Source organism: Budorcas taxicolor, chromosome 2, assembly GCF_023091745.1.
Source record: "Budorcas taxicolor isolate Tak-1 chromosome 2, Takin1.1, whole genome shotgun sequence".
Taxonomy (NCBI): Eukaryota; Metazoa; Chordata; class Mammalia; order Artiodactyla; family Bovidae; genus Budorcas; species Budorcas taxicolor.
This window is the reverse complement of record NC_068911.1, coordinates 49,543,521-49,568,663: the sequence shown is the minus strand read 5'-3', so window position 1 is coordinate 49,568,663 and position 25,143 is coordinate 49,543,521. Positions and strand designations below refer to the sequence as shown.

The 25,143-nt window shown below is 44.2% G+C and overlaps 1 protein-coding gene across 2 annotated transcripts in view; it reads right to left on the bottom strand.

Annotated features, from left to right (window-relative positions):
- Positions 1–7,222: 7,222 nt before the first annotated feature.
- The window catches only part of ERCC3 (ERCC excision repair 3, TFIIH core complex helicase subunit), a 31,307-nt gene continuing 13,386 nt past the window's right edge, over positions 7,223–25,143 (bottom strand). Inside the window, exons 10-15 of one of the 2 annotated variants that reach the window (XM_052656875.1) lie at positions 23,639–23,841; positions 18,537–18,633; positions 17,315–17,432; positions 11,280–11,398; positions 9,238–9,390; positions 7,223–7,701 (exon numbers count right to left, since the gene is read on the bottom strand). In XM_052656875.1, coding sequence (XP_052512835.1) covers positions 7,570–7,701; positions 9,238–9,390; positions 11,280–11,398; positions 17,315–17,432; positions 18,537–18,633; positions 23,639–23,841 — 822 coding nt within the window. In that variant the 3' untranslated portion in view covers positions 7,223–7,569. Of the gene's footprint in view, positions 7,702–9,237; positions 9,391–11,279; positions 11,401–17,314; positions 17,433–18,536; positions 18,634–23,638; positions 23,842–25,143 lie in introns of those variants that run through there. The other variant, XM_052656879.1, reaches the window with a different exon arrangement.

Genomic DNA, 25,143 nt, shown 5'->3' with positions numbered 1-25,143 from the left:
GCTAGAATCTTTATGGCGTTTCTGTGAGACAGGCAAGGCAGGGCAAAATGAACAATTTGGAATTGGCCAGTTTGAATAATTTCATCAGGTTCTACAAATGTCAGCGTGGTCCCTAATGGCCTGGTACCTGGCCCTGGGATGACTAAGACAGAGGAATATTTATCCGAAGGTGTATGGATCAGGTAAAGGAGGTATGTTTCTGGACTGGTTAATTGGTAGGTCAAAGACATTCTCCTGGCTGAGCCCTTTGCTATCACAAAAACTAGCTAGTCTCACCATTCACAATAGCCAAGACAAGGAAGCGACCTAAATGTTCATCAACAGATGAATGGATAAAGAAGACGTGGTTCACACACACACTGCAATACTGCTCAGCCACAGAAAAAAGAATGAAATATGCCACATGGGTAAACATAGAGATTATCATATGAAGGGGGGTCAGAAAGACAAATATCATACGATATCACTTTTATGTAGAATCTACAATATGATACAAATGAACTGGCTTACAAAACAGAAACAGACTCACAGACATATAGAATAGGCTTGTGGTTACCAAGTGGGAAGGCAGTGGGAGAGGGATGGATGGGGAGTTTGAGGTTAGTAGATGAGAACCAGTATAAACAGAATGGACAAACACAAGGTCCTATTATATAGCACAGGGAAATATATTTAATTATTCAATATACTGTGTTGTTCAGTCATTAAGTTGTGTCCAACTCTTTGCAACCCCCTGGACTACAGCACACCAGGCTTCTCTGTCCCCTGCCATCTCCCAGAGTTGGTTCAAACTCACGTCCATTAAGTTGATGTGCCATTCAGCTATCTCATTCTTTGTCATCCCCTTCTCCTCCTGCCCTCAGTCTTTCCCAGCATCAAGGTCTTTTCCAATGAGTCAGCTCTTCCCATCAGCTGGCCAGAATATTAGAGCTTTAGCATCAGTCCTTCCAATGAATATTCAGGGTTGATTTCCTTTAGGATTGACTTGCTGTCCAAGGGATTCTCAAGAGTCTTTTCCAACACCACAATTCAAAAACATCAATTCTTTGGCACTCAGCTTTCTTTATGGTCCAACTCTCACATCAGTACATTACTGGAAAAACCGTAACTTTGACTTACACAGACCTTTGTCGGCAAACTGATGTCTCTTCTTTTTAATATACTGTCTAGGTTTGTCATAGCTTTCCTTCCAAGGAGAAAATGTCTTTTAATTTCATGACTGCAGTCACTGTCTGCAATGATTTTAAAGCCCAAGAAAATAAAATCTGTCACTGTTTCCACTTTATCCCCATCTATTTGCCATGAAGCGGTGGGACTGGATGCCATGATCTTACTTTTTTTAATGTTTTCAGCCATCTTTTTCACTCTCCTCTTTCACCCACATGCACACACACACATATAACTGAATCACTTTCCTGTATACCAGAAACTAACACAGCATTGTAAATCAATTATCATTAAAAAAAAAAAAAAAAAAGAACTGGCTAGCCTCAGCAAGGGTATACAGAAAATTAAAAACAAAGAGTTTTCATTTTCACTCAATTTGAAGTACTAATTTCCCTTTGATCATTTTTATTTTAGAATTATATTAGTTTTCAAATATGGGGGTTTCCCACAGATCTTTCTTTTCTTGATTTTTAACTTACTTCCACTCTGGTCACAGAATATAGCTTGCATGACTTGAATCCTTTTAAATTTATTGGGACTTGTTGTACAGTCCAGAATTGAATCTTAGTAAATGATCTATACGAACTTGAATGTATATTCTACAGTTACTAGGTGGTATTCCATAAATGTCAATCAGGTGAACTTGGTTTATAGTGTTAAGTCTTCCAAATCTTTACTGATTTTTGGTCTATTTAGTCTATCAATTATTAAGAAAAAGATACTAAAATCTCTTCAATGTGAATTTTTCTCTTTTTGCAGAGGTATCGGTTTTTTGATTCTTATCTTTTTAAGCTATTATTAATGACATAAATATTTAGGATTATTAGTTCCTCTTAATTGACCTCTTTATAAAATGACCCAGGTAAGATTTTTTGCTCTGCAATCTACTTTGTCCAATATTAATATAACGCCTCCAGGTTTCTTTTGCTTCATGTTAGCATTGTATATATTTTTCCATTCTTTAAACCCACTTGCATCCTAATATTAAATCTTGTAGGCAGCATAATTTTATTCTTCTTTTAAAAATCTGACAATCTTTGATTCTTAACTGAGGGTGTTTAGATCTTTTCCTATTTATTCTTAATCCCATCTGCTCCTGGGTTTCCCTGGTGGCTCAGACGGTAGTGTCTGCCTACAATGTGGGAGACCGGGGTTTGATCCCTGGGTTGGGAAGATCTCTTGGAGAAGGAAATGGCAACCCACTCTAGTATTCTTGCTTGGAAAATCCCATGGGTGGAGGAGCCTGGTAGGCTACAGTCCATGGGGTCGTAAAGAGTCGGACACGAATGAGCGACTTCATCTACCCCTGCTTCTTTCTTCCTCTTTTTCTGATGTTTTGGGAATTGAGTATTTTTCATGACTTCATTTTATTTCCTATATTGTTTTTTAGGACATTCTTTGTTATTTCAGTGGTTACATCAGCATCACAAGCTATTTTCAGGTGATATACCACTTCATATATAACACAAGAAACCTGCAACAGTGTAACAGTAGAAACATCCATTTCTACTCTCGGCTTTTGTGCTAGTGTTGTTATCCTTTTTACTTTTACACGCTACAAACCCCACAATACATGTTCTTTACAGTTATCTTTTTTGTTGTGGTAGAATATAGAAACATAAAATATACCATTTTAACCCCTTTAAAGTGCACAATTCACTGGCATCGAGTACACTCACACTGCTGTGCGACTGTGACCACTGTGCAGCTCCGGATGTTAGCCACCAGTTCTGTTTTAAAAATCGACGTGTAGAATGGAAAATCTTGTATATTTATCAATGTAGTTTGTAGTGGTCTCCAATCCTTTGTGGAGATACACATTTATAACTAGTATTATATTCCTTTCCTCAAAGGACTTCCTTTAACATGACTTCTAGTACAGATGTGCTACTAACGAACTTTCTCAGCACTCCTACACGTGAAGAATTTCACTTTTATTTTTGAAGGATCTTTTTGCTGGGTACAGAATTCTAAGTTGTTTTTCTTTTCCTTCAATACTTAAAGATATATTTCCATAGTCTTTTTGATCACATAGTTTTTTTTTGTTTTGTTTGTTTTTTGCCACACCAAGTGGCATGTGGGATCTTAGTTTGCCGACCAGGAATCAAACCCATGCCCTCTGCACTTGGAAATGTGGAGTCTTATCCACTGGACTGCCAGGGAAGTCCCAACTGCATGGTTTTTAATAAGAAATCTCATCAAACAATTGGGCGTTTCTGACATGTTTCTTTTACTGATTTTAAATTGAATTCCACTGTTGCCACAGAACACCGCCTGCCATCTTTATCTGTGTTTCCCTGCACAAAAAAGCGTACTCTCTGGCTCCTTTCTAAAATACTTCTGCACTCATTTTTATTCTCTCCTTTTGTGTTTCGCTAAGCAGCAAGAGGAAAACAAGTGGCTCCTTGCAACTTTACTTGCAAATCTTGCACAAAGTTCATCAGACACAGGCTGCTTTCCACACAACTGCAGGTGACAGTGCCACTAAACTTTTGGCTGCTGTGTAAGAGGTCCTCCTTCCTCCAGCTCCCCATAGCAGCTTCTTGGCTTCTTTTAAGCACTCGCTGGCCGTGTTTTCAAAGTCTGGATTTCCACTGATAATCTGTTGACGGCAATTTGGGCATTTTCTAAATGGGTCCTCAAAATCCTTCCAGCTGCTGCCCACTTCTTAGTTTCAAAGCCACTCCCACATTTTTGAGTATTTATTACAATAGCATCCTATTCTTGGTACCAAAATCTGTATTATTTATCCATTGCTTTGTAACTATGGGCAACCATGACCACTATCCATCTCCAGAGCTTAGCGAGCAATTCTTTTTTTTTTTTTAAGAGAGATATAGATAGTAAGAAAATTGTAATTTTGAGGCTTTGTGTATCAGAAATGCAGGTGCTTGGCAGGGTCCTCTGGGTTAGGGTCCTCACAGGATACAACCATGGGGTAGGTTAGGGCTGTGATCATCCCAGGCTCAGCCGAAGGAGGATCTGTTTACAACCTCACTTCTGTGAGTGCTGGCAGGATCCAGTCCACTGAGGGCCATTGAACTGAGGCTCCCTCCACTCTTTGCCATGTGGGCCTCTCCACTGGGCAACTTACCGTGTCCGAGCAAGCAAATGGGAAACGTCAGAGAGTATGGACTTTTGTCGTATTTCATCAAATGTCAGAGAATAAAGACTTTTCATTATGAGCTGTATTTTTCCCTGGCTCTTTCCTTGCCTGGTAATTTCTGATTGGATGTCAGACACTGTATATAAGTGTCAGTTGCTCAGTCATGTCCACCTCTTTGGGATCCCGTGGACTGTGGCCTGCTCCTCCATCCATGGGATTTCCTGGGCAAGAATACTGGAGTAGGTTGCCATTTCCTTCTCCGGGGGATCTTCCCAATCCAGGTATCAAACCCAGGTCTCCTACATTGCAGGCGGCCTCCACTGTCTGAGCCAAAGTTTTACCTTATTGCTTGCTGGATATCTTCATACTATACTAGGTAGCTTTGTTCTGGAATGTGGTAAGTTACTTGGAAATAGTTGGATTCTTTTGGGTTGTGTTTTCAAAACTTTATTAGAACTCACGCAGCATTAGTTTAGTTCTAACTTTCACAATATTGAAGCAAAACCTTGTTGAATACTCTGCCTGATGCCCAGTGAGATGAGGAATTTCATCCAAGCTGGTGGGAACCGGAACAGTGCAGATCCTGGATATGCTCGCCCTAGTCCTTTCAGGCGTTTCCTTCCCTAGCCTTGAGTAGCTTCTTCATATCCATGTGCTTCCTGGTGCTCAGTGCAAGACTCAAGGGCCCCTAAGCATATTCAGTACTTCTTTGTGCAGCTCTCCTATTTGGTACTTTGCCCTGTAAATTCCACCTGTGGTGGGGTGTAAGGGCTGGTTCAGGGAAAAGGCAGCAGGAAGGGCTAACAGGGTAAATGGTGGCCAGTGAATCATTCATTTCCAACTTCCTGCAAGGTGTAAGCAGGCAGAGTTACTGTTCTATTTTTTAAGTTCATAAACTTTGAAAAGAGTCCAATTCATCACTGCCTAACTGTGTATCAGATATTGGGGTACAGATGAATCTCAAATAGGGTACCAATGTAAGAACCAAAAAGGAAGAAGAGAGCACAGAGGACACAGTGGCAGAAGAGACAGGGGTGGGAGCGGGAGTCCGGCTTCCTGGGGACAGCACCTCAGCTCACGTTCAGAGGATCAACAGGAATTTGCTACATGGTGCGAACTAATCCAGCCTTGGCAAGGAGAGATACAGAGCAACTATTTCAACAGGGGGAACACACTGACCGTAAGAGCAGCAAGCATCTCAAGAGTTACACGAAAGAAGTTTTCTTTTACAGGAGGGAGGAAACAAGGAGAGTGGGGACTTCCCTGGCAGTCCATCTTTACGCATCTGCCTTCTGATGCAGGGGAACTAGGCTCTCACATGCCTCGGGGCGAATGAGCCGATGGGCACCTACAAGAGAAGCCCCCAGGCACCGTAACTTGAGAAAAGCCTGTGCTCAGCAACCCAGTGCCACCAAAAAGGAGGAGAGGAAGCAGGGTGAACAGCGGTGGGATGGTCAGGTGGCAGATCGGACACCGTTTTCCCCCCGAGGCCAGCCTGTTCTCAGGAGTAGCCGTAGGCTGAGGCTGGGACAAAATTTAGGGGCCTGTGGGAAGGATGAGATCTTAACCGAGACTTGCTTAAGAAGCATTTTGTTCCAGTTGATCAGTGGGAAGAAGTAATTCAGCTAGTTACATGAGGCAGAGAACGGGAGGTCTGTATCTGGCCTTGTCGCTGGTAAACTAGGAGAGCACCCTTGAGTCTTAAGACTTGACTTAAGGGGAAAAGTGGTTCTTTGTAGTAAGTGTTTTCTAGAACACAGAAGATTGGGTGTTTCTTCAACATGTTTTCTCTGTCTTCCAGGATCACACAGCTTGGGTAAAACTTGACATCACCCATGGATACGTTAAAGAACAAAAAAACAGTACGCAACCAGGACAGAAATGAAAATGCAAGTGTTCGCTATTGCTTGAGCGTCTCAAGTGCACAGGTGGGACAGGACAGGAGAGTCTGGGAATAATGCTGGTTAAAGTCCAGCCTGAGACAGCTGGGAGCCACCCACCGCGTGAGTGACGGGCTAGTCTGCGGCCTTCACACAGCTGTGGTCAAGCACGAGTCTGGCTCACAGGGCCTGAAGGTCTGGCCGCCCGGGGCCACCTCCAGGGTTTGAACGGACAAAGCAGCTGGCTCTGTGGGTCAGCACCAACTCCCGGCCAGACTGTAACAGCGTGTTTGTCCCGAAAGGTCAGCTCAGAGAAGAGGAATTCAGGGAAAGTGGCTTTTGCCTAAAAGCACTCCCGACAAAATGAGCCTCCTCAAGACGCTGGCACATACTCTTCAGGACCTTGTGCATGCCTGTCTGTCTTATGGTATGCAAGAACACCTTTTCTTTCACACTACGGATAAGAGGAAAAAAGCCCAGAGACATTTTTCAGAATAAAGGAACCAGCCATTAAAGATCTAAGGGTCATGCTGATGTATGGCAAAAACCATCACAATATTTTAAAGTAATTATCTAATTATCCTCCAATTAAAATTAATTAATTTTACAAAAAGATCCAAGGGTACTAAAGTGCTGTTAGAAGAGGAATCCAGGCTTCCAGCAACATCAACAATGCATCCTGCGGGAGAAATAAGAGATCATTCTCTCAGAGAAGATCAACCACCAGGACCTGTGTGCACTGTGGATCCCAAAGTGGGTGATGGCCTTCAGGTGACCTAGAGGGCCTACAGCTGTGGGTACCTCCCGTGGAACACACATGAGCTGACCAGGGGCCAGACGGCACTGCAAACTGCTCAAAATCCTCGCTTGCTCTGGACCACCCTCCCCGGGCTCACAGGGCCTCCCCGGCAACACAGTACACTAACCAGCAAGTCCTTTCGTCTGCCCAGTGTTCCCTGCAGACTGGAACTTACTTCCCATCTTACTCCTCTGGGCCTGCCACCAACTGAAGCCCTGCTGGAGGTTTGTCATCTAGATATAACTGATGGTAAGGCTTCATAAGAACATCTATAATGAAGAGTGGTTTCCCATTTCTGTTTATTCGGGAGAACATTAAGATAAATACACCTAAATATTACAAATTTTTTATATACAAGAATGAACACTCCCCCAAAATTCTGAAAAGTGGTCTGAAAAAAAAAAAAAAAACCCAAAAATATAGTCTCCACTTTTAAACCCTGGATGACCCAGGAAGACAGAATCAAGCTCCTGATGGATTTTCTTCAACACAGTTAACAGATACTTGAATCTAGATTGGTTTGGCCAATGCTACTGGAAAGAACATGGATGCAGAAAGGAAATGCTACGTTTAAAATCCTTTTCCAGTGTTGGTGCTGGGCATCCAGCCTGCGAGCGTCACTTCCTGAAGCGCTTGAAGAGCGGGTGCACGTGCTTAGTGGAAGTCTTACTCCGTGACGAGTGGTACTCCATGTACACCGTGTCGTCCGCCCCGGACATGGAGCTCATCGTGCCAAAGCGCCGGGACACCTGCAGGGGGACCCAGCCCGCTGTTAGTTTCCAAAGTGAAACACCCTCCCTTCTACATCTACAATCATAGTAAGATTTATGAATTTATAAGTTTCATAGATTTTATTATTTTTAAAATAACATTTACTGACTACATAGTATGTCTCAAGTATTATTCTAAGCAGCTTATACTTATTACATGTGTTAACTTACCAAATCCTCACAATCATTCTAACGCCCATTTTACAGAAGAGAAAACAAACACAGAGAAATGAAGTAACTTGTCCAAGAGCACACAGCTCTTTAAGAGATGGGACGTGAACCCAGGCTTCAGATTCCCTGTGCCTAACCGTAATACCACACTGCCTCTCTTCAAGGCAATTTCTAAATAGAATTTTAACAGTGAGGGCAGGAGTCCTTCAAATCTCCTGAGACCCTACCATAAGGCTTTGAATCAAGTGGAAACTCAGGAAGCCCCAGGCCTGAATCTTGGTTCTGTGTCTCACTGAATGGCCTTGGGCAAATACTGAATGTAACTCAATGAACTCACGAGTAAAATGGGGATAACCACATCTGCTTGACATATGTGGTGTGAACGGAAATCACACAGGTCAAAGGTCTGACCCAGTGCTTGGCACACAACTCGCACCAGATTACAAGCAAAGGACGCAGACGGGCACTGAAGCCACGCCTTCCGCAGCCTGACCTTAGGTGACCCATTGCAAAGCGGAATTGACTTGACACCACCTTCAAACAGAAACAGGAAGCTTCCCTGGGCACCCATGGGGGGGTGCCTGGAGAATATCCAGCCCCCAACCACTGGCGCTGGGGACAGGAAGGTCTCAGGGCACACGGCACCTCTCCCGGTGACACAGCTTCCTTCTTCCCTTCTACTATCACTCACCTTTCAGCTCTACCACCAACTTAGTTTCAAAAGCACCTGATCAAACAGTACTTCTCTCCTTGGAAGGGCCAGATACGAATTCCTCATCATGATACTCTCATTAGTTATACAATATTATATTTGCCTGGCGCAACAACAAGCATCGGTAAGTAGGTGCAGAATAACTGAAAAGTTGAACACTTGCAGAGAACTCTAAATTTTTCAAAATATGTATTGAAACTACAACATGAGCTCTTTCTCAGACCTGTCTTACAGGCCGGAAGGCTGTGTTATTACTGAGGAGGAAGCTGGGGTGAGGTGACTCACCCAAGGCCAAGAGGGGCAGCCCCAGGTGTGTCACACTCCTTCCCACAACACCCTAGCGGGAGCCTGGGCTCCAACATCCAAATACTAACACTTATGCCAGACTATTACGTGAGCACAGCAGGAGACAACTACAGCCACCATGCGCTCAGACACGTAAAATAAGACAGACACACAGAAAGGCTAACAGGGACTATTTCTATTATTTCCTTCTCTACAATTTCCCGTGTATTCCAAGTTTTTAAAAAACCGCAGAGGCACGTACACACACAGAACTGTGAAGCTGTATGTGTGTCTAAGACTCTGTCCTTCAGGAGAACTGACAGCCGGAGCCTCGCCTACTCACTCACCTGGCTGGACTTGGAGCCGAATTCTCCTGCCACCACCTCCTCCTCAGCATCCAGGTCCGTGGCAGCCAGGACCTTCTGTAGGAGCTGCTGTTGCTCCTCCTTCGTTGAGAACGCCAAGTCTTCCTCTTCCATGCCAGCAAGCTTGGTGATCACCTGTAGAGCGGAACCCTCTTGTTTTCTCCCCCTTGGCCCGATCCCACCTTCTCCTGGGCTCATCTGGTCTGGTCGCCTCCCCACTCAGGCCCAGCAGAGAAGCTGCCTAATAACAGAGAGCTCCTCTCTGGCAGTGCAGAGCCCAGCCTCGGGAGCCACCTCAACAAGGAGCTGAGCCAAGGACTGCAAGGCAGGAAAGGCTCAGCAAATTCTAGGAAAATCTGCTCCCAACACATGGCACCTAAATGACCACCTACAGAAGATCTCCAGGGATCTTGGCAACCTCCAAGCAACCATTCTAGTAGCTTGCCCATCTTGTACCAGGTAAAGGGAGGGAGCAAGAACTGAAGGGCACAGACTACTGCCCTTCAAGAAGGTATCCAACCTCCAGGCCTGGCACCCAGGGCTTCTAGCAGAAGGGGCATGTACAAACGACTGGATATTTTTTCTAAAAGAGAAAGATAGCAGCAGGGTGGAGATTTGGTTTTCACTTCCTTGGAGATAACTCACTACCTATCCCTGCAGAAAGCGAGGATTGATTACGTGAAGGGAACTTCTTTTCTGCTCCCCGCCTCTCTAACTTTCGGGTAATTTTAAAAGAAAATTCCTAGAAGGAAGGACCTGGCTGAGCCCTTCAGGTGGCCACAGGTCTGGAGCACAGGTGAGGGAGACTTCTGCCCTGGCCTCCACCCCAGGGTCACGGTTCTGGGAAGCCTAGCCTGGCTGCTGTCGGCAGGCAGACTTGAAGGTGAGGCACGCAAAGGCAGCACCAGCCAACACAGACCACCACGTGCTCAGCACTTTGTCAAGCTCACCTGTCAAAGAACCCAGAGCACTCTGATTCAGCGCTTCTCTTACCCTTGTGACTCTCTGGGAATCAGAAGGTATGAATGCTGTTAGCACCACAGATGCTATACAGACGGATAAAAGGGTTGCAGTAAAAACCCTTCGAAAAACTGTGCCAAGTGTCCTGAACTAGAATTCAGCACGAGAGGTCTGAAAAGTGTCACTGACTCTGCCTGAAAGAGGAGCATTGGACAACCCTGTCCTCTCGTCTAAGGTGATGAAGGGAACTCTGTTAGTTCCCTGATTAGTTCTACCCTAAACCAATTTGAAAAAGACACAGTTTAAAGCAGCTGGAGAGGCAGCCTCCAGTCTCCCACAAATCAGGAACCTGGGAACCTGTATGTTCTAAGATGTCCTTTCCCTCCCCTGCTTGCAGTATCCTCCACACACACACACACAAAAACCCTTTGGGATACTAAATCCTAGCATAAATTTACTATCTGTGTCAAGAGGAAAGAAAGCACATGCTTTCACCAATGAAAGTCAGCCAAACCTTCAGAGTTTCCCAAGTTATTAGAACACCAGATTTATAGTACATGGATGGCTCCTGATGTTTGAGGCCCAGGGAAGCCGAGGCTCACCAGATGGCTAAGGACAGAGCTCTCCCAGCTACTGGAGGGGACCCCTGGGAAAGGAAACCCAAGGGGCTCATACTAACACAGTGGTGGCCACAGTTCCTTAGCATCTCAAGTCCTGCTAGGTTAGCACATTTTTCCCACCAACATCTAATGGGATTTTTTTTTTTGCAAGATGACTATAAAAAGTTAACAAGCTGAGACTCCACATGTTGCTTGCTTTCTTAGAGGCCCCGTTCCCTGAGAGGCTGGAGGCAGGAGAGGAGTCTACACAAGCTTTTTCCTTCAAAGCTCCCCACAGTTCATGCAAGGAGAACAGGAGTCTGAGGCGGGCCCCCAGTCGCCTAACATTCTGTGCCTGCCGGAGACCTGCCCCACACTGTGCTGACAGTGGCCTCCACTTCTCATGGAGGATTGGGTAGAAAGAAGCCTCAGTCCCACTCTGACCAGAGACCAATGGACACATACCTTAAAGCTGTAACCTTGATCTACCAAGAACCTCTGCCGCTTGGTTGAGTAAGCCATTTCCTGTGTGTCCTGGGATACCAGCGAGTAGAAGAAGGCATTGTACTCTTCTGCAACCATCCCTGGGGGGAGGGCATGAAAAAGGAGGACATGAGCCATCAGAATGCCAGGAACTAAGAGTCTACGACGCAAAAGGGTATCTATCTATAGCTGATTCTTGTTGATGTTTGACAGAAAACAACAAAATTCTGTACAGCAATTATCCTTCAATTAAAAAATAAAGTTAATTAAAAAAAAAATAAAGTGGTGCAAAAAAAAAAAAAAAGTAAGTCCTGCAGCGGGAGAGCACTGCAGTCAGAGGGGTTACTTTTGCACAAGGACTTCAACAAAATTAAAAACTTTGTTGCTTCAAAGGACACCATAAAAAAAGTGAAAAAACAACTCACAGAATTGGGAAAAACATTTACAAAGCATACATCTGATAAGGGATTTGCACCTAAGGCATAAAAAAACTATTACAACTCAATAATGAAAAGACAAACCAGTTACATACAGGAAAAAAGATCTGAACAGACATTTCCCCAAAGAAGATATACAAAGAAGATTCACGTGTCCATGAGCACATGGAAGAAGCTCACTATCACTAGTCATCAGGGACACGCGAGTCAAAACCGTGACAAAATACTACCGAATACCACAGAATAGTGAGGATGAAAAAGGGTGATCACAGCTGCCGTCAAGGCTGTGGAGAAACTGAAATCCTCACACGCTGCTGGTGAGAACATGAAATGGTGCAGCCACTTGGGGAAGAGCCTGGCAGTTTATTAAAATGTTAAACATACAGTTACTACATGCCCAACAATTCCATGCCAAGATACACCCAGGAGAATGAAAACCTTATGTCCATACAAAATTTGCACATTAATTTCATAAGAGCACTATTCTAAGTGCCAAAAAGTAGAAATAATCCAAATATCCATGAATGGATTTTAAAAGTTCACACAGTGGAATATTACTCAGCAAGAAGTACGAATGAGGTACTAACAGGTGCTGCAATATGGATAACCCTTCTGAAAATATTATGCTAAAACTACTAAAGAAATTAAAAGCTCAGAGAAAAGACACTGACAGAATTATCACAGAAACAAGGTAACCTAAAAATCTGGGCCTGGAGGAAAATCTGAATGTTTTTGCTTCACAGTTCAGTGTAAGTTAATTATTTGTGTACTGCCTCTGAATTCAATTGTTTCTTTGTCTTCCAAGAGCGCAGAGATGCGAAGAAAAGGGCTAATTATCTTATAACAGATATTTTCTTGTCTTATTGAGATAAAATCGACATAGTGCTATACAGTCGTAACGCTATGACTTACATATATGGGGAAATGACTACCTCAGTGATTTTAGTTCACATCCATCATTTCACAGTAACACACATACAAAAAGAGAAAAAAATGGCTTTTTCCTTGTGATGAGAACTTTGAGAATGTACTCTTGAACAACTTCAAGTATAACATACAGCAGTGAACTATAGCCATCACGTTGCCCTTCATATCTCCAGTACGTATTTACCTGACAGCTGAAAGTGTGTACCTTTTGAATACATTCATTCAAATCCCCCACTCTCAAATCCCCATTCTCTGGTGATCACAAATTTGGTACCTTTTTCTCTACGTTTGTTTTTTTGTAGATTCCTCCTGTAAGTGAGATCATACAGTATTTGTCTCTCTGTCTGACTTATTCCAACGAGCCTAACATTCTCAAGGTCCATCCATGTTGTCACAGATGGCAGGATTTCCTTCTTTTTCATGGCTGATTATTATATTGGGTTGGCCAAAAAGTTCGTTCCAGTTTTCCTGTAACATCTTATGGAAAAATCTGAACGGACTTTTTGTTCAACCCAATATACAGACACACACGTGCATGCACACCACGTTTTCTTCATGCATTTATCTGCCAATGGACACTTAGACCAGTGCCACGTCTTGGGAATGGAAAATAATGCTGACATTAACACGGGGGCACAAATATCTCTCTGGCATAGTGACTTCATTTCTATCAGATATGTATCCAGAAGTGGAATTGCTGAAGTATATAGCAATTCTATTTTTAATTGTTCAAGGGACATTCATACTGTTTTCCACAACGGCTGTACCAGTTTACATTCCCAACAGCACACAACGGTTCCATTCCTCTACATCCTTGACAATTAACACATGTTAACTACGGACTTTCTGATAACATTCTAACAGGTGTGAAGCGATCTCATGGTGCTGATTTGCATTTCCTTAATAATTAGTGATGATAAGCATCTTTTCATGTACCTGTTGGCTATTTGTATATCTTCTTTGGAAAACTGTCTCTTCAGGTCTTTTGCCCAGCTTAAATTTTTTTTTTTTTTTTGCTATTGGGTTGTATGAAGTCTTTATATATTGGATATTAACTCATTAGATACATGATTTGCACATATTTTCTCCCATTCCATACATTGCTTTTTCATTATTTTTTAAAAAATATTTATTTATTTGGCTGCGTCGGGTCTTGGTTGAGACGTGCAGGGGCTTCACTGTGGCATGCGGGATCTTCCCACCGTGGCACAGGGCTTAGTTGCCCCACAGCACATGGGACCTTAGTCCCCTGTAGCAGGAGTAGTTTAGTCTCTAAGTTGTGTCTGACTCTTGTGACCCATGGACTGTAGCCTGCCAGGCTCCTCTGTCCAGGGGATTCTCCAGGCAAGAATACTGAGCAGGGATCAAATCCACGGCCCCTGATTGGAAGGCAGAGTCTTAACTACTGAGACCACCACTGGGTCCCTGAACTACAGGGACCACCAGGGAAGTCCCTGCCTTTTCATTTTGTTGACTATTTCTTTTGCTGTGAAGATGCTTTTTAGTTTCATGTAGTCAACTATTGACTTGGCAGTAAAAAAAACACTGCCAAGATCCACGTCAAGGGAGCATTTTTTTCCTTTGTTTTCCTTTAGGAGTTTCATGGTTTCCAGTCTTGCACTTGAGTCTTTAATTCATCTTGAGAGGATTTTTGCTAGTGGTGAAAGATGGGGTCGAGTTTCATTCTTTATATGTGGATATCCAACGTTCCCAGCACCATTTATTAAAGAGACTGTCTTTTACTCCACTGGGTAATCTCAGCTCTCTTGCATGGGTTTATTTCTGGGCTTTGGATTCTGTCCCACTGGTCTATAATCTGTTTTTATACCAGTAACATACTCTTTGGATAGCCAAAGCTTTATTAAATAACTTAAAGGAAGTGTGATGCCTCTTGCTTTGTTCTTTCTCAGAACTTCTTTGGCTATTTAGGGTCTTCTGCAGTACCATATAAACTTTAGGACTATTATTTTTACTTCTTTAAAAATGCCAGTGAAGACCTGATACGGATTGTACTCAATCTAAAGATGGCTTTGGGTAATACATATTTAACAACATTAATTCTTCTAATCCATGAACAAAGGATGAAAGTGAAAGTGAAGTCGCTCAGTCATGTCCGACTCTTTGTGACCCCATGGACTGTAGCCCACCAGGCTCCTCCCTCCATGGGATTCTCCAGGCAAGAGTACTGGAGTGGGGTGCCATCGCCTTCTCCAGGGGATCTTCTTGACGCAGGGATCAAACCTGGGTCTCCTGCATTCCAGGCAGACGCTTTAACCTCTGAGCCACCAGGGAAGCCCGTGAACAAAGGATACTTTCTATTTATTTGTATTTTCTTCCATTTCTTTCGTCAGTGTCTTGTAGCTCTCTCACCTCCCTGGTTAAATTTACTTCTAAATATTTTATTGCTTTTGATGCTCTTGTAAATGGAGTAATTTTACTTTTTTCTTTTAGACAATTTGTCATTAGTGTATGGAAATGCTACTGATTTTTGAATGTTAACTTTGTATCCAGTAACTTTACTGAATTTGCTGAATATATCTAACATTTTTCTGGTAAAGTTTTTAGGGTTTTCTATCTATAAAATCATGTCACATGCAAATAGAGAAAATTTTACTTCTTGTTTTTCCATTCTGATGCCTTTTATATCTTTTTCATACCTAATTGCTTTGGTTAGGACTTCACTATAATGAACAGATGACAGTGGATGTCCTTGTCTTGCTTCTGATCTTAGAGGAAAACCTTTCAAACTTTTCACTGTTAGGTATGATGTCAGCTGTGGGCCTATCATATGTAGCCTCTATTATGCTGAGGTACTTTCCTCCTATGGGATTCCCAGCTGGCTCAGTAGTAAAGAATCCACCTGTCAATGCAGTAGACACAGGAGACAGGGGTTTGATCCTTGGGTTGGGAAGATCCCCTGGAGGAGGAAATGGCAACCCACTCCAGTATTCTTGCCTGGAAAATTCCACCAACAGAGGAGCCTAGAGGACTACAGTCTGGTGGGGTCCCAGGAGTCGGACATGCCTGAGAGACTGAGCGTGCACACCCGTTCCTCCGACACCTAATTTGTTAAGAGTTTTTATTACACACAGATGTTGAATTTTTTCAAAAGCTTCTCCATCTACTGAAATGATCATATGAATTTTCTTCCTTAATTCTATTAGTGTGAGGTATCACATTTATTGATTAGTGCATGCTGTGTATGTTTGCATCCCAGGGATAAATCCCACCTGATCATGGCGAATGATCCTTTTAATGTGGGGCTGAATTTGGTTTGCTAATATTTTTTTGAGGATTTTTACATCTGTATTCATAGGATATTTGGCCGTCCTTTTCTTTTTTGTAGTGAACCTTTCTAGTTTTGATATCAGGATAATACTAGCTTTGTATAATGAGTCAAACAGTACTTCAAAAAACAAAATCAAAGAGCTGTTCGAATTAGATTTGTTTGTATGTGATGAAGAGGAACGCGTAAGTGAAGGGTCATTTTCACATGTATCAGTCAGATTTATCCAAGAGTCTACTATATTCTGGGGGCCTCCCTGGTGGCTCCGCAGTAAAGCATCCCCCTGCAGTATAGGAGACTGGCTCGATCCTCGGGTCAGGAAGATCCCCTGGAGAAGGAAATGGCAATCCACTCCAGTACTCTTGCCTGGGAAATCCCACAGACAGAGGAGCCTGGAGGGCTACAGTAGATGGGGTCACAAAAGAGTCAGACACAACTCAGTAACTAAACAACAACTACTGTATTCTGTAATGTAGTCTCATTCCTCATAATAGCCCTGAAAGATAAGGACCGGCAGCCCTGCTTCGGATGAGAAACCGATTTGCGTTGCTGAGAGGGGCAAATGACTTATCCAAGGTCACACAGCAGGCCTGGCCCCAAGTCCACCTTTGCTCTCCCCACAGCCTGCCCTGTCTCCATTCTAGTCACAGTCAATTAGCCGCTTTCTAAATACACTCAAATGCAGCACAGTGTTAACACATGCTCATCAATCTTACCATTTTCAAACATCCTAACAGGCCAAGCTCTTCCTGAGATGAGTGGCTCCCTTGAGGACCGGGCCTGTGTCATTCCTGTAGGACCTACGTGGCCCTAGGAGGGTGCTGGAGAATGCCAGCAATACTGGTCTCTACTCTGCCCATGATGGGGGTCTAGGCCTCTTTACTGCAATTAACAAGCAGAAACTCCATGCCTCTTGCTTCCTCATTTGCTAAGCTTCTATTAACTGCCACTCAGGGGACCATTCTTCACAGGTTATGAGTGAGGTAACCACCCTGTAGCTGCTCCTGCCAAGCTCTCCCCTTACTCTTAATTTGAGGTTCAGAGGACACCTTCCAGCTCCTATACATCCACTGGGGGCCTTCTCCCTCTACAGCCACACCGTTCAGCACTGCTTCCCAGCTCCCTTTTCCATGAACATAAGCACTCAGCTCAGACTATGAGTTCCAGACAGCTGCCATGGAAAACATCCAGATACTCACTCCCAACACCTAAGAAATAAATAATGCCAAGGAGCCTTGGTCCTTGCTTTGGAACCTCCTACATCCCGCCCCCTGTAGAGTCCACCTAACCCAGGAGCACAAGCTCGCCCTCACGATCATGCAGGCACCAGACAGAAGTGGTGGAAAAGAGAGCCCTGGGGAAGGTACCTTTTTTGGCTCGGAGCACTCGCCCTAGCCTCTGGGCCTCCTGCCGCCGGGAGCCACCATGAGAGGAAATCTGAATGAGAACATTTGCTTCTGGCAAATCAAATGACGTGTCACCCACCTGTAGAAATGAGACAGCTGTGAGCTTGGGAAGGTTTTTATATGTGAGACAAAAAGGAAAAAAAATTCAGCTAGCCTCAAATTTAAATAAGCTCTATAGCTAATTTAGAAACAACAATCACTATCATCTCAGTCTGTACCAGGGTCCCTCAGACCCAAGCAGGTCTCTAGGACCGAGTGTGCTTCTGGAGAGCTGTCTTACAGAAGCTGTCAGGACCCAGGTCCTAACCATCTGTCTCAGCAACAGTCCTAGCGCAAGCTGCTAAGGCCCAGAGACAAGAGGGCCCGATCAATGCTCTGAGTGATGCTTTTCATTTTCTGCAGCAGAACTAGGCCTGCACAAAACCATCCACAATCTTAACTGGAGGCCACTGAGGCGAACAGCACAAGCTGGACACGTGACCTGGTAGGGCCCACTGCCTGCAGCGGGCTGGATCCTGGCTCAGGGCAGCTGCCCTAGGGGACGGGGGACGGTCCCACCATCAAGGTCTCCAGACACAGAAATCAAAGGCTGGTACTTATTGATCCATCTACGATCACTTTATGGGTAAATCTCCTCTCTTTGGGGCTTTGGATCATTCTAATCTAAACGACTATTCGAAATTGTCAGGCTTCCACTTCTAACTGCAAATTGAAACCATCACCGAGCTGAGCCTACATGACCTTGTACTGTGTTTACATTCACCACTCACCCCCAAGGCACATGGGAGCCAGGACAAAGGGTGCCCACGACCCGCAGGAATCTCCAACCCCACAAAGAGAACCTCATCCACGTGCCTCCCTTTGTCAGAGTATTTAGTGAACTTCCCCCTTTATACGAAAAAATACGACTTAAAATTCCTATATCCCCAAAAGAGGTAGAAAAAGCCTGAGTCATACAAAAGCGCTCGCCAGAGTGTATACTCCTTGAGTTAGGGGTACAGACTGTATACATAAAACCCTTCGTCTGCTTCTCCTCCCCGCCAAACAACATTCCCGTGTCCCTAGACACTGGACACACGGGAATGGAAACTGACGCGTGACGGTCCTTCAACAAGCCCCAATGCACTGCCCAGAAATCACCCAGGTGCCCCCAGGCCCCGCAGCTGCTGCATGCCACACTGACCTTGGAGATGAAGATGGTGTTGATTTTGGGGTTATGCTTAAAATTCTGGAGAATCTGCATCCTTTCTCCCTGGGACGTAGGACCATAGATATAGGGTCTAGAGAAGAACAAAGCTATGTTAGGAAGACCACAGACGCACTCCTCGACTATCCTGAAAGCATGTCAGAGGAAAAGGGAGCTCTTCAAGGTTTCTCTCTCCCAGGAAGACCTCTGTCATGGACAAACAGCAGGAAGAGACCCATAAAAAACACGCCCCCACTGCCGCCACCCCTTCCCCTCTGAGCCAAGGTGCAGGTCACCATTCTCTTCAACATTCTCCCTTCATTCTTTTGTTTTTGGACTGCGCTCCTTCCTCCTTCAACATCTCACTCTAAGCCTAGTGTCTATACAAGGAGAATCTCCTGGATTCCATGAAGCACAACGGGAAAAAAAGAAAACATTGCTATTTGCAACCAAAAGGCTGGAAGGAACCATTTCCAAGTGAAATAGGCATTCTCCAAGAAAGGAGAAAAGAACCCCTTCCCGACTTCTTCCCACTGACGCCCTGTAATGCTATGTTCAAAGCACTTCTCGCTAGTTTCCAGCTGCCGAAGGGCACAGCCCTTTCTGACAGCCTCACTGGTTGTCACCTCTTGGCATCCGGCAGTGCCATTCCTCTCCTCTTCCTATACTGACGTGGTTTGGGTAGTTTCCACAGGGTCGGTAACGATAGTGAGAGTGACGACGACAAGGACAACAAGGACAGCAACCAAGTGCGCAGGGCCCACCCACACCAAGCAGAGGCAGGCTCCATGTTGCGGGGAAAGCCCATGCCTGCCAGCGGTCCTCCTGTACACAGTGGGCTTCATGCTCCCAGCTCACACCCGAGGCTGGGAGCCAGAGGAGCTGAACTCAAGTGGTTGTTCCACCGTTCAGGCCCATCAGCTCCCTGGAAGGCCTAGGAAGCACTGCTTTTGCTATTTCACACACACTTCCCAACACTGTGCTATAAACTGGTAACAGGTATACCGAGAGAGCAGCCCCCTGGCCCATGGGGAAGCTGGGCGAGGCCTGGGACAGCTGGATGCTTCCCCAATCCTGTAAGCCTGGCTTACCAGAGTGTTTGGAGCACCCTACAAATTTATTATTTTCTGGGTGTTCATGCTGTGAAAGGCTGGGAATCTGCACCCTTCAGAACAGCCTGTTTCTTGATATGTAGGCTTTTAGGTGATTCTTTTTCTCCTTGATCATCATCAGGAAAAACAACTCATAGTGGCAAGCCCTCAGTTTCTGAGTCAAAGTGTCAGTTGCTCAGTTGTGTCCGGCTCTTTGCAAACCCATGGACTGTAGCCCACCAGGCTCCTCTGTCCATGGGATTCTCCGGGCAAGAGTACTGGAGTGGGTTGCCATTTCCTTCTCCAGGGGATCTTCCCAACCCAGGAATCAAACCTGGGTCTCCTGCATTACAGGCATATTCTTTACTGTCTGAGCCACAGGGAAGGTTCTCTCATATAGGAAATGAAACAGAAGGGTAACCAGCCTCCAGAAAAAGGACCTAACATTTGTTGAACACCTACTAGATGTAGGAATCCTGAGGTAGGTGGTGGTAACTCTAAGAGAGAGTAGAGCAAAAGGGTAGAACAAAGAAAGCAGAAGCCCAGCCCAGCAGGAAAGAAGAGCCAGCATAAAACAAGCCAGTTTTCTATACGGAACACAAAAGGGTTCAAGATCTAATCGCCAGCTGCCTCAGAAGGTAGGTGTTAGGGCAGGACTACAGACAGGGAGACTGACGGAGCATACGTGTAAGGAACAGTATCAGATCCCAACTCCTGCCACCAAGCGTGCCTCTGCCCACCTGGCAGGAACCTGGAGATGTCCTTTCTAGATTCTCAACACACTTAGGGAGACCCTTTGCCCTCAGGCAGAGCTGAGGGTACAGCAAGAGTAACAGTGAAGAAAGACAGGGGTTCCCCACTCCCTCCCCTGCCACAGGCTGAAATCTGGGAAACGGTGAGATTCCTCTCTGGAGAAACTTTCCAGCCCAAAAGAAAAGACCCTGAGATACTGGCATCTGGCCGTTTCTTGACAAACTAGCCAGGCCCATGCCTGATCACGGAGAGGTCCACCGGCTGGCAAACCCACCAAGCTATACAGAAAGCCCAATCAGCTTTTTGGTGACTCACCCTTAAATAAGAAAATAGAGCCAAAGATCACCAAAAATCAGAAGATGGGCTCGAAAGACAGAGCTGAAACAAAACACGTGAGGAAGCGAGAGATGGTGTAGGGAACAGAAGAAAGCTTTCATAGCCACAGAGAAGACACCGTACTTACTCAAAAAAACAAGAACAGTTGACAATAAAGAACTCTTGGAAATTCACAACAGCTTCAATAGAGTTGGTAGACAAAGGGATAAAAAAATCAGAGAAAATGGGAGTTCCCTACGGGTCCAGTGGTTAGGATTCAGTGTTTTCACGGCCACAGCCTGGGTTCAATCCCTGGTCAAGGAACTAAGATCTCATAAGCTACATGGCATGACGAAAAGAAAGGCGGGATGGGGCAGGGAGGAATTGGAGAAGATGCCCAGAAGATCTAACACCTGGCCAGCAGGAATTCAAAAAGAGAGAAAAGGAACTTCCCTGGCAGTTCAGTGGTTAAGACGCCAATGTAGTTGGGGAACTAAAATCCCACATGCCACACAGCACGGCCGTCTCACCCCTCAAAAAAAAGAAAGAAGAGAAAACAGAGAAGATGAGTGACAAAGAAAAAACAGAAAGAACTTCTCTGAATTGAAGGACATGAGTTTTCTGATTGAAAAGTGTCTACTGCATGTATTGTAATGAAAGAAAAAAAGATCACACTAGTCACATTGTTTTGAAACTTCCAAAAATCAAAAAAAGATTCTAAAACCCTCCTGAGAGAAGGAAAACCCATGACCACCACAACAGATCACATATAGAGAGGAGTCAGAAAGGCATCAAGCAGGCTTGCAAGCAGCTGCATTGGAAGCTGAGAAAACAGCCCTACCTCTGACATTCTGAGGCCCCATCAAACTACTCACCAAGTGTGAGAGTGAATACTGACATCTGCAAGCAAATTCTTATGAAATTTTCCTCTACATACCTTCTCTCAGAAATCTACCAAAGGATACAGTCCATCAAAATGAGCGACCAAGAAAGGGGAGACTTGAGATGTGGCAACAGGGGTTTCAACAGAGGGAAGAGGTACAAGGAATTCACAGGATGATATCAGAGGCATGCCCAAAGGTGACAGGCAGCATCTCGGGTCCTAGAGAGCAAGCAGACCAGAGCAAGACAGGAAGATGAAGCACCTGAAGGGATCCGACCAGAGAAAGATCTGACCCTTCTGAGAGGGAATTTTATGAGGAGTCTGAAAAGGGATAACTAGGTAATTACACAGAAAACCAAGCAAAAGTAATGACAAGGCAACTATTAAATCTAGGAGAAAAACAAAATGTTAAGAAAAAATGTAATCACAGTACACTGCCTGCCTTGGCTTGAACAATACTTACACAGTCAAAATAACGTAACATTGACACTAGCTAGAACATGGAAGCAATCTAGATGTCCATCGACAGATGAATGGATAAAGTTGTGGTACAGATACACGATGGAATATTATTCAGCCATAAAAGGAATGCATTTGAGTCAGTTCTCATGAGGTGGATGAACCTAGAGTGAAGCGAGTCAGAAAGAGAGAGATAAATATCATATTCTAATACCCATACATGGAAGCTAGAAAAACGGTACTGAAGAATTTATTTACAGGGCAGCAATGGAGAAACAGACATAGAGAATAGACCTCTGGACATGGGGAGAGGGGAGGAGAGGGTGAGACGTATGGAAAGAGTAATGTGGAAACTTACATTATCACACATAAAATAGATAGCCAACGGGAATGTGCTGTATGGCTCAGGAAACTCAAACAGGGGCTCTGTATCAATCTAGAGGGGAGGGATGGGGTGGGAGATGGGAGGGAGTTTCAAAAGGGAGGGGATGTATGTACACCTGTGGCTGATTCATGTTGAGGTTTGACAGAAAACAACAGAATTCTGTAAAGCAATTATCCTTTAATAAAAAAATTAATTAAAAAGTATAGAACTAATTTAAAAAAACGTAACACTGAAACTAACTTGGTCCCAAACATATTGTGGGGATGGAGTGGGAGGAGGGGATGGAATGACATAGGTGAGAGGGCTAAACCCACAACTCCCATGATAGGAAATTAATAGGCAATTTCCGTAATCAATCATCAAGAAACTGCTATAAAAATTATTACTTAGAAACATCAAGGTAAACAGAGAAAAGAGCTGAAAGTATCCATCTTTGGGGAACAAGGAATTTTGACTAGGAAGACAGGGCAAGGAATTGCTAGTTTTCTTAATGGCCTATGTTACTTTGATAAAACATAAAATATTTCCTACATTAAAATAAGGTACAGTTTTAGAAATCTGAGAAACTCAGTCTGTGTCCCAGTTTTCTCGTCTATAACATGAGACTAATACAATCACCTCTTGTGGCTGAGGTGATGATTAAATCACAGCTTGTGAAGAGTATCCATCCCTCCCCAGCGACATAAAAATTCAGGCCCGAGGACCCTGTCTTCTGCTATACTCACGCACAGGCTTCTTCCTCTTTACCTGGCAGGAAATTTTCAAATTTTCAGTAGTACCTGGGTGAGGCTGTAATGAGGACTCTGCCGGCTGTTTCCTAAGAAGCTCTTTCTAGATGCTGGGCCATACCTGGGATGCTGGTTCAGTCTGCCTTGCCTGCCTGGCCCCTAGTCCATATTGTCTGATCGCATCTCCAATCACAGTGCCACTCAACCTGAAACTCCAGATGCCAACTAGGGCCCACCTTCGGAGCCCAGCTCCAAAGTAGCACTCGCTCTCTTGGCTCACAGTGACCAGGCCCCCTTTTCTCTACACACCAACCTCTGACTCTGACCGCTGCTCCTGGTCTCATGCGGTCCCTGGGAACATGAAACTAGGCCTTCAGATACTAACAAGTTCCTGAGAGCTTTGAAAAAAAACAGTCACCTTCTGCACTCTCACGTGGGGAAGATAAATGGGCTTTTGAGGCCAACTCTAACTCTTCAACTCTTACTTGTTCAGTCGAATGGCATATTCCTTCAGAGCAAACACGTTGTCAGCAAAGACAATAATCTTGTCATTCCTCCTTTCATGAAACTTGATCAGAAACTGGCAAGCTCGGAATTTGTTGGGATTCATGGTATACAGCAAGATCCGCTTCTTGGTTTTGATTGCCACGTACTCCCGGTAAAACTCAGGAGACATTGGGCACCAAACCTGTGAAATGGTAAGAATTAGGGGTCAGTATGCAAGCTTACGTACCACACAACTGAAAACTTTGGCAAATCAGCTTTAAAACAAACCAAGACAAAACCAATGGCATGTGAATTTCATCTCAAAACTACTGTAAACACACCCATTACAAAACAAACCCTGAAACCCAATGCCGAACCAAGACCCTCTTACATGTTAAAATGTGTTCACAGCAGAGGTGGATGTGCTCTGTCCACCTTTGGACGGAGAATTGCACACACGTTTGCCAGCTCTACGTGTGGGGTTAGCCTAGCAATGACATCCCGGTAATGATTCAAGGGAACTCTTGAGGGTGGGGGAAATGTTCTAAAACTGGATTGGAGGACACAGCTGCACAACTCTTTACATTTACTAAAATCACAAAAATTATAAATCCACAGCATTTACTTACAATAGGTGAATGTTATGGAACATAAACTAGACCTTGATAAAGCTGTTAAAAAAGCAACTTAGCAACCCTAATGTCTGCCAACATCACTGCGTCACGGCCAACTCCTTTGCGACCTCATGGATTATAGCTATCAGGCTCCTCTGTCCGTGGGATCCCCAGGCAAAGATGCTGGAGTGGGCCGCCATTTCCTCCTCCAGGGGATGTTCCCCACCCAGGGATTAAACCCACATCTCCTACACTGGCAGACAGATTCTTTACCACTGAGCCAACAGGGAAGCCCCTGTCAACATTTAGAAAAGACAATTTTTACTGCTGTGTAATATTCCATTAGCTATCAAATTGTGGTATATTTGTCCAGTGGAATACTACAAAGGAATTCAAAGTAATGAACTATAATAGCTATAAGAATCATCAAAAATAATGCATTCTGCAAGGAATAAAAATACTAAGCAAAAATCAGAAACCATGCAAGAACATTTTTATATATATATATATATATATATATATATATATATATATATCCTGATTCTTTTTGCATATACATAAAGATTTTAAAGGGGCTTCCCAGGTAGCACAGTGGTAAAGAATCTGCCTGCCAATGCAGGAGATGTGGGTTCGATCCCTGAATCGAGAAGATCCCCTGGAAAAGGAAACAGCAACCCACTCCAGTATTCTTGCCTGGAAAATCCCATGAACAGAGGAGCCTGGCGGGCTACAGTCCATGGGGTCAAAAAGAGTTAGATATGACTTAGCAACTAAACAAAGATTTTTAAAAAGCAAGGTTAAACAACAAATCTTTAGGGAACTGCAAATGTTTAGGAAGTAAAATAACAAAGAAAAGCAAGAAAATGACAAGCCTAAGCTCCAAGACAGGG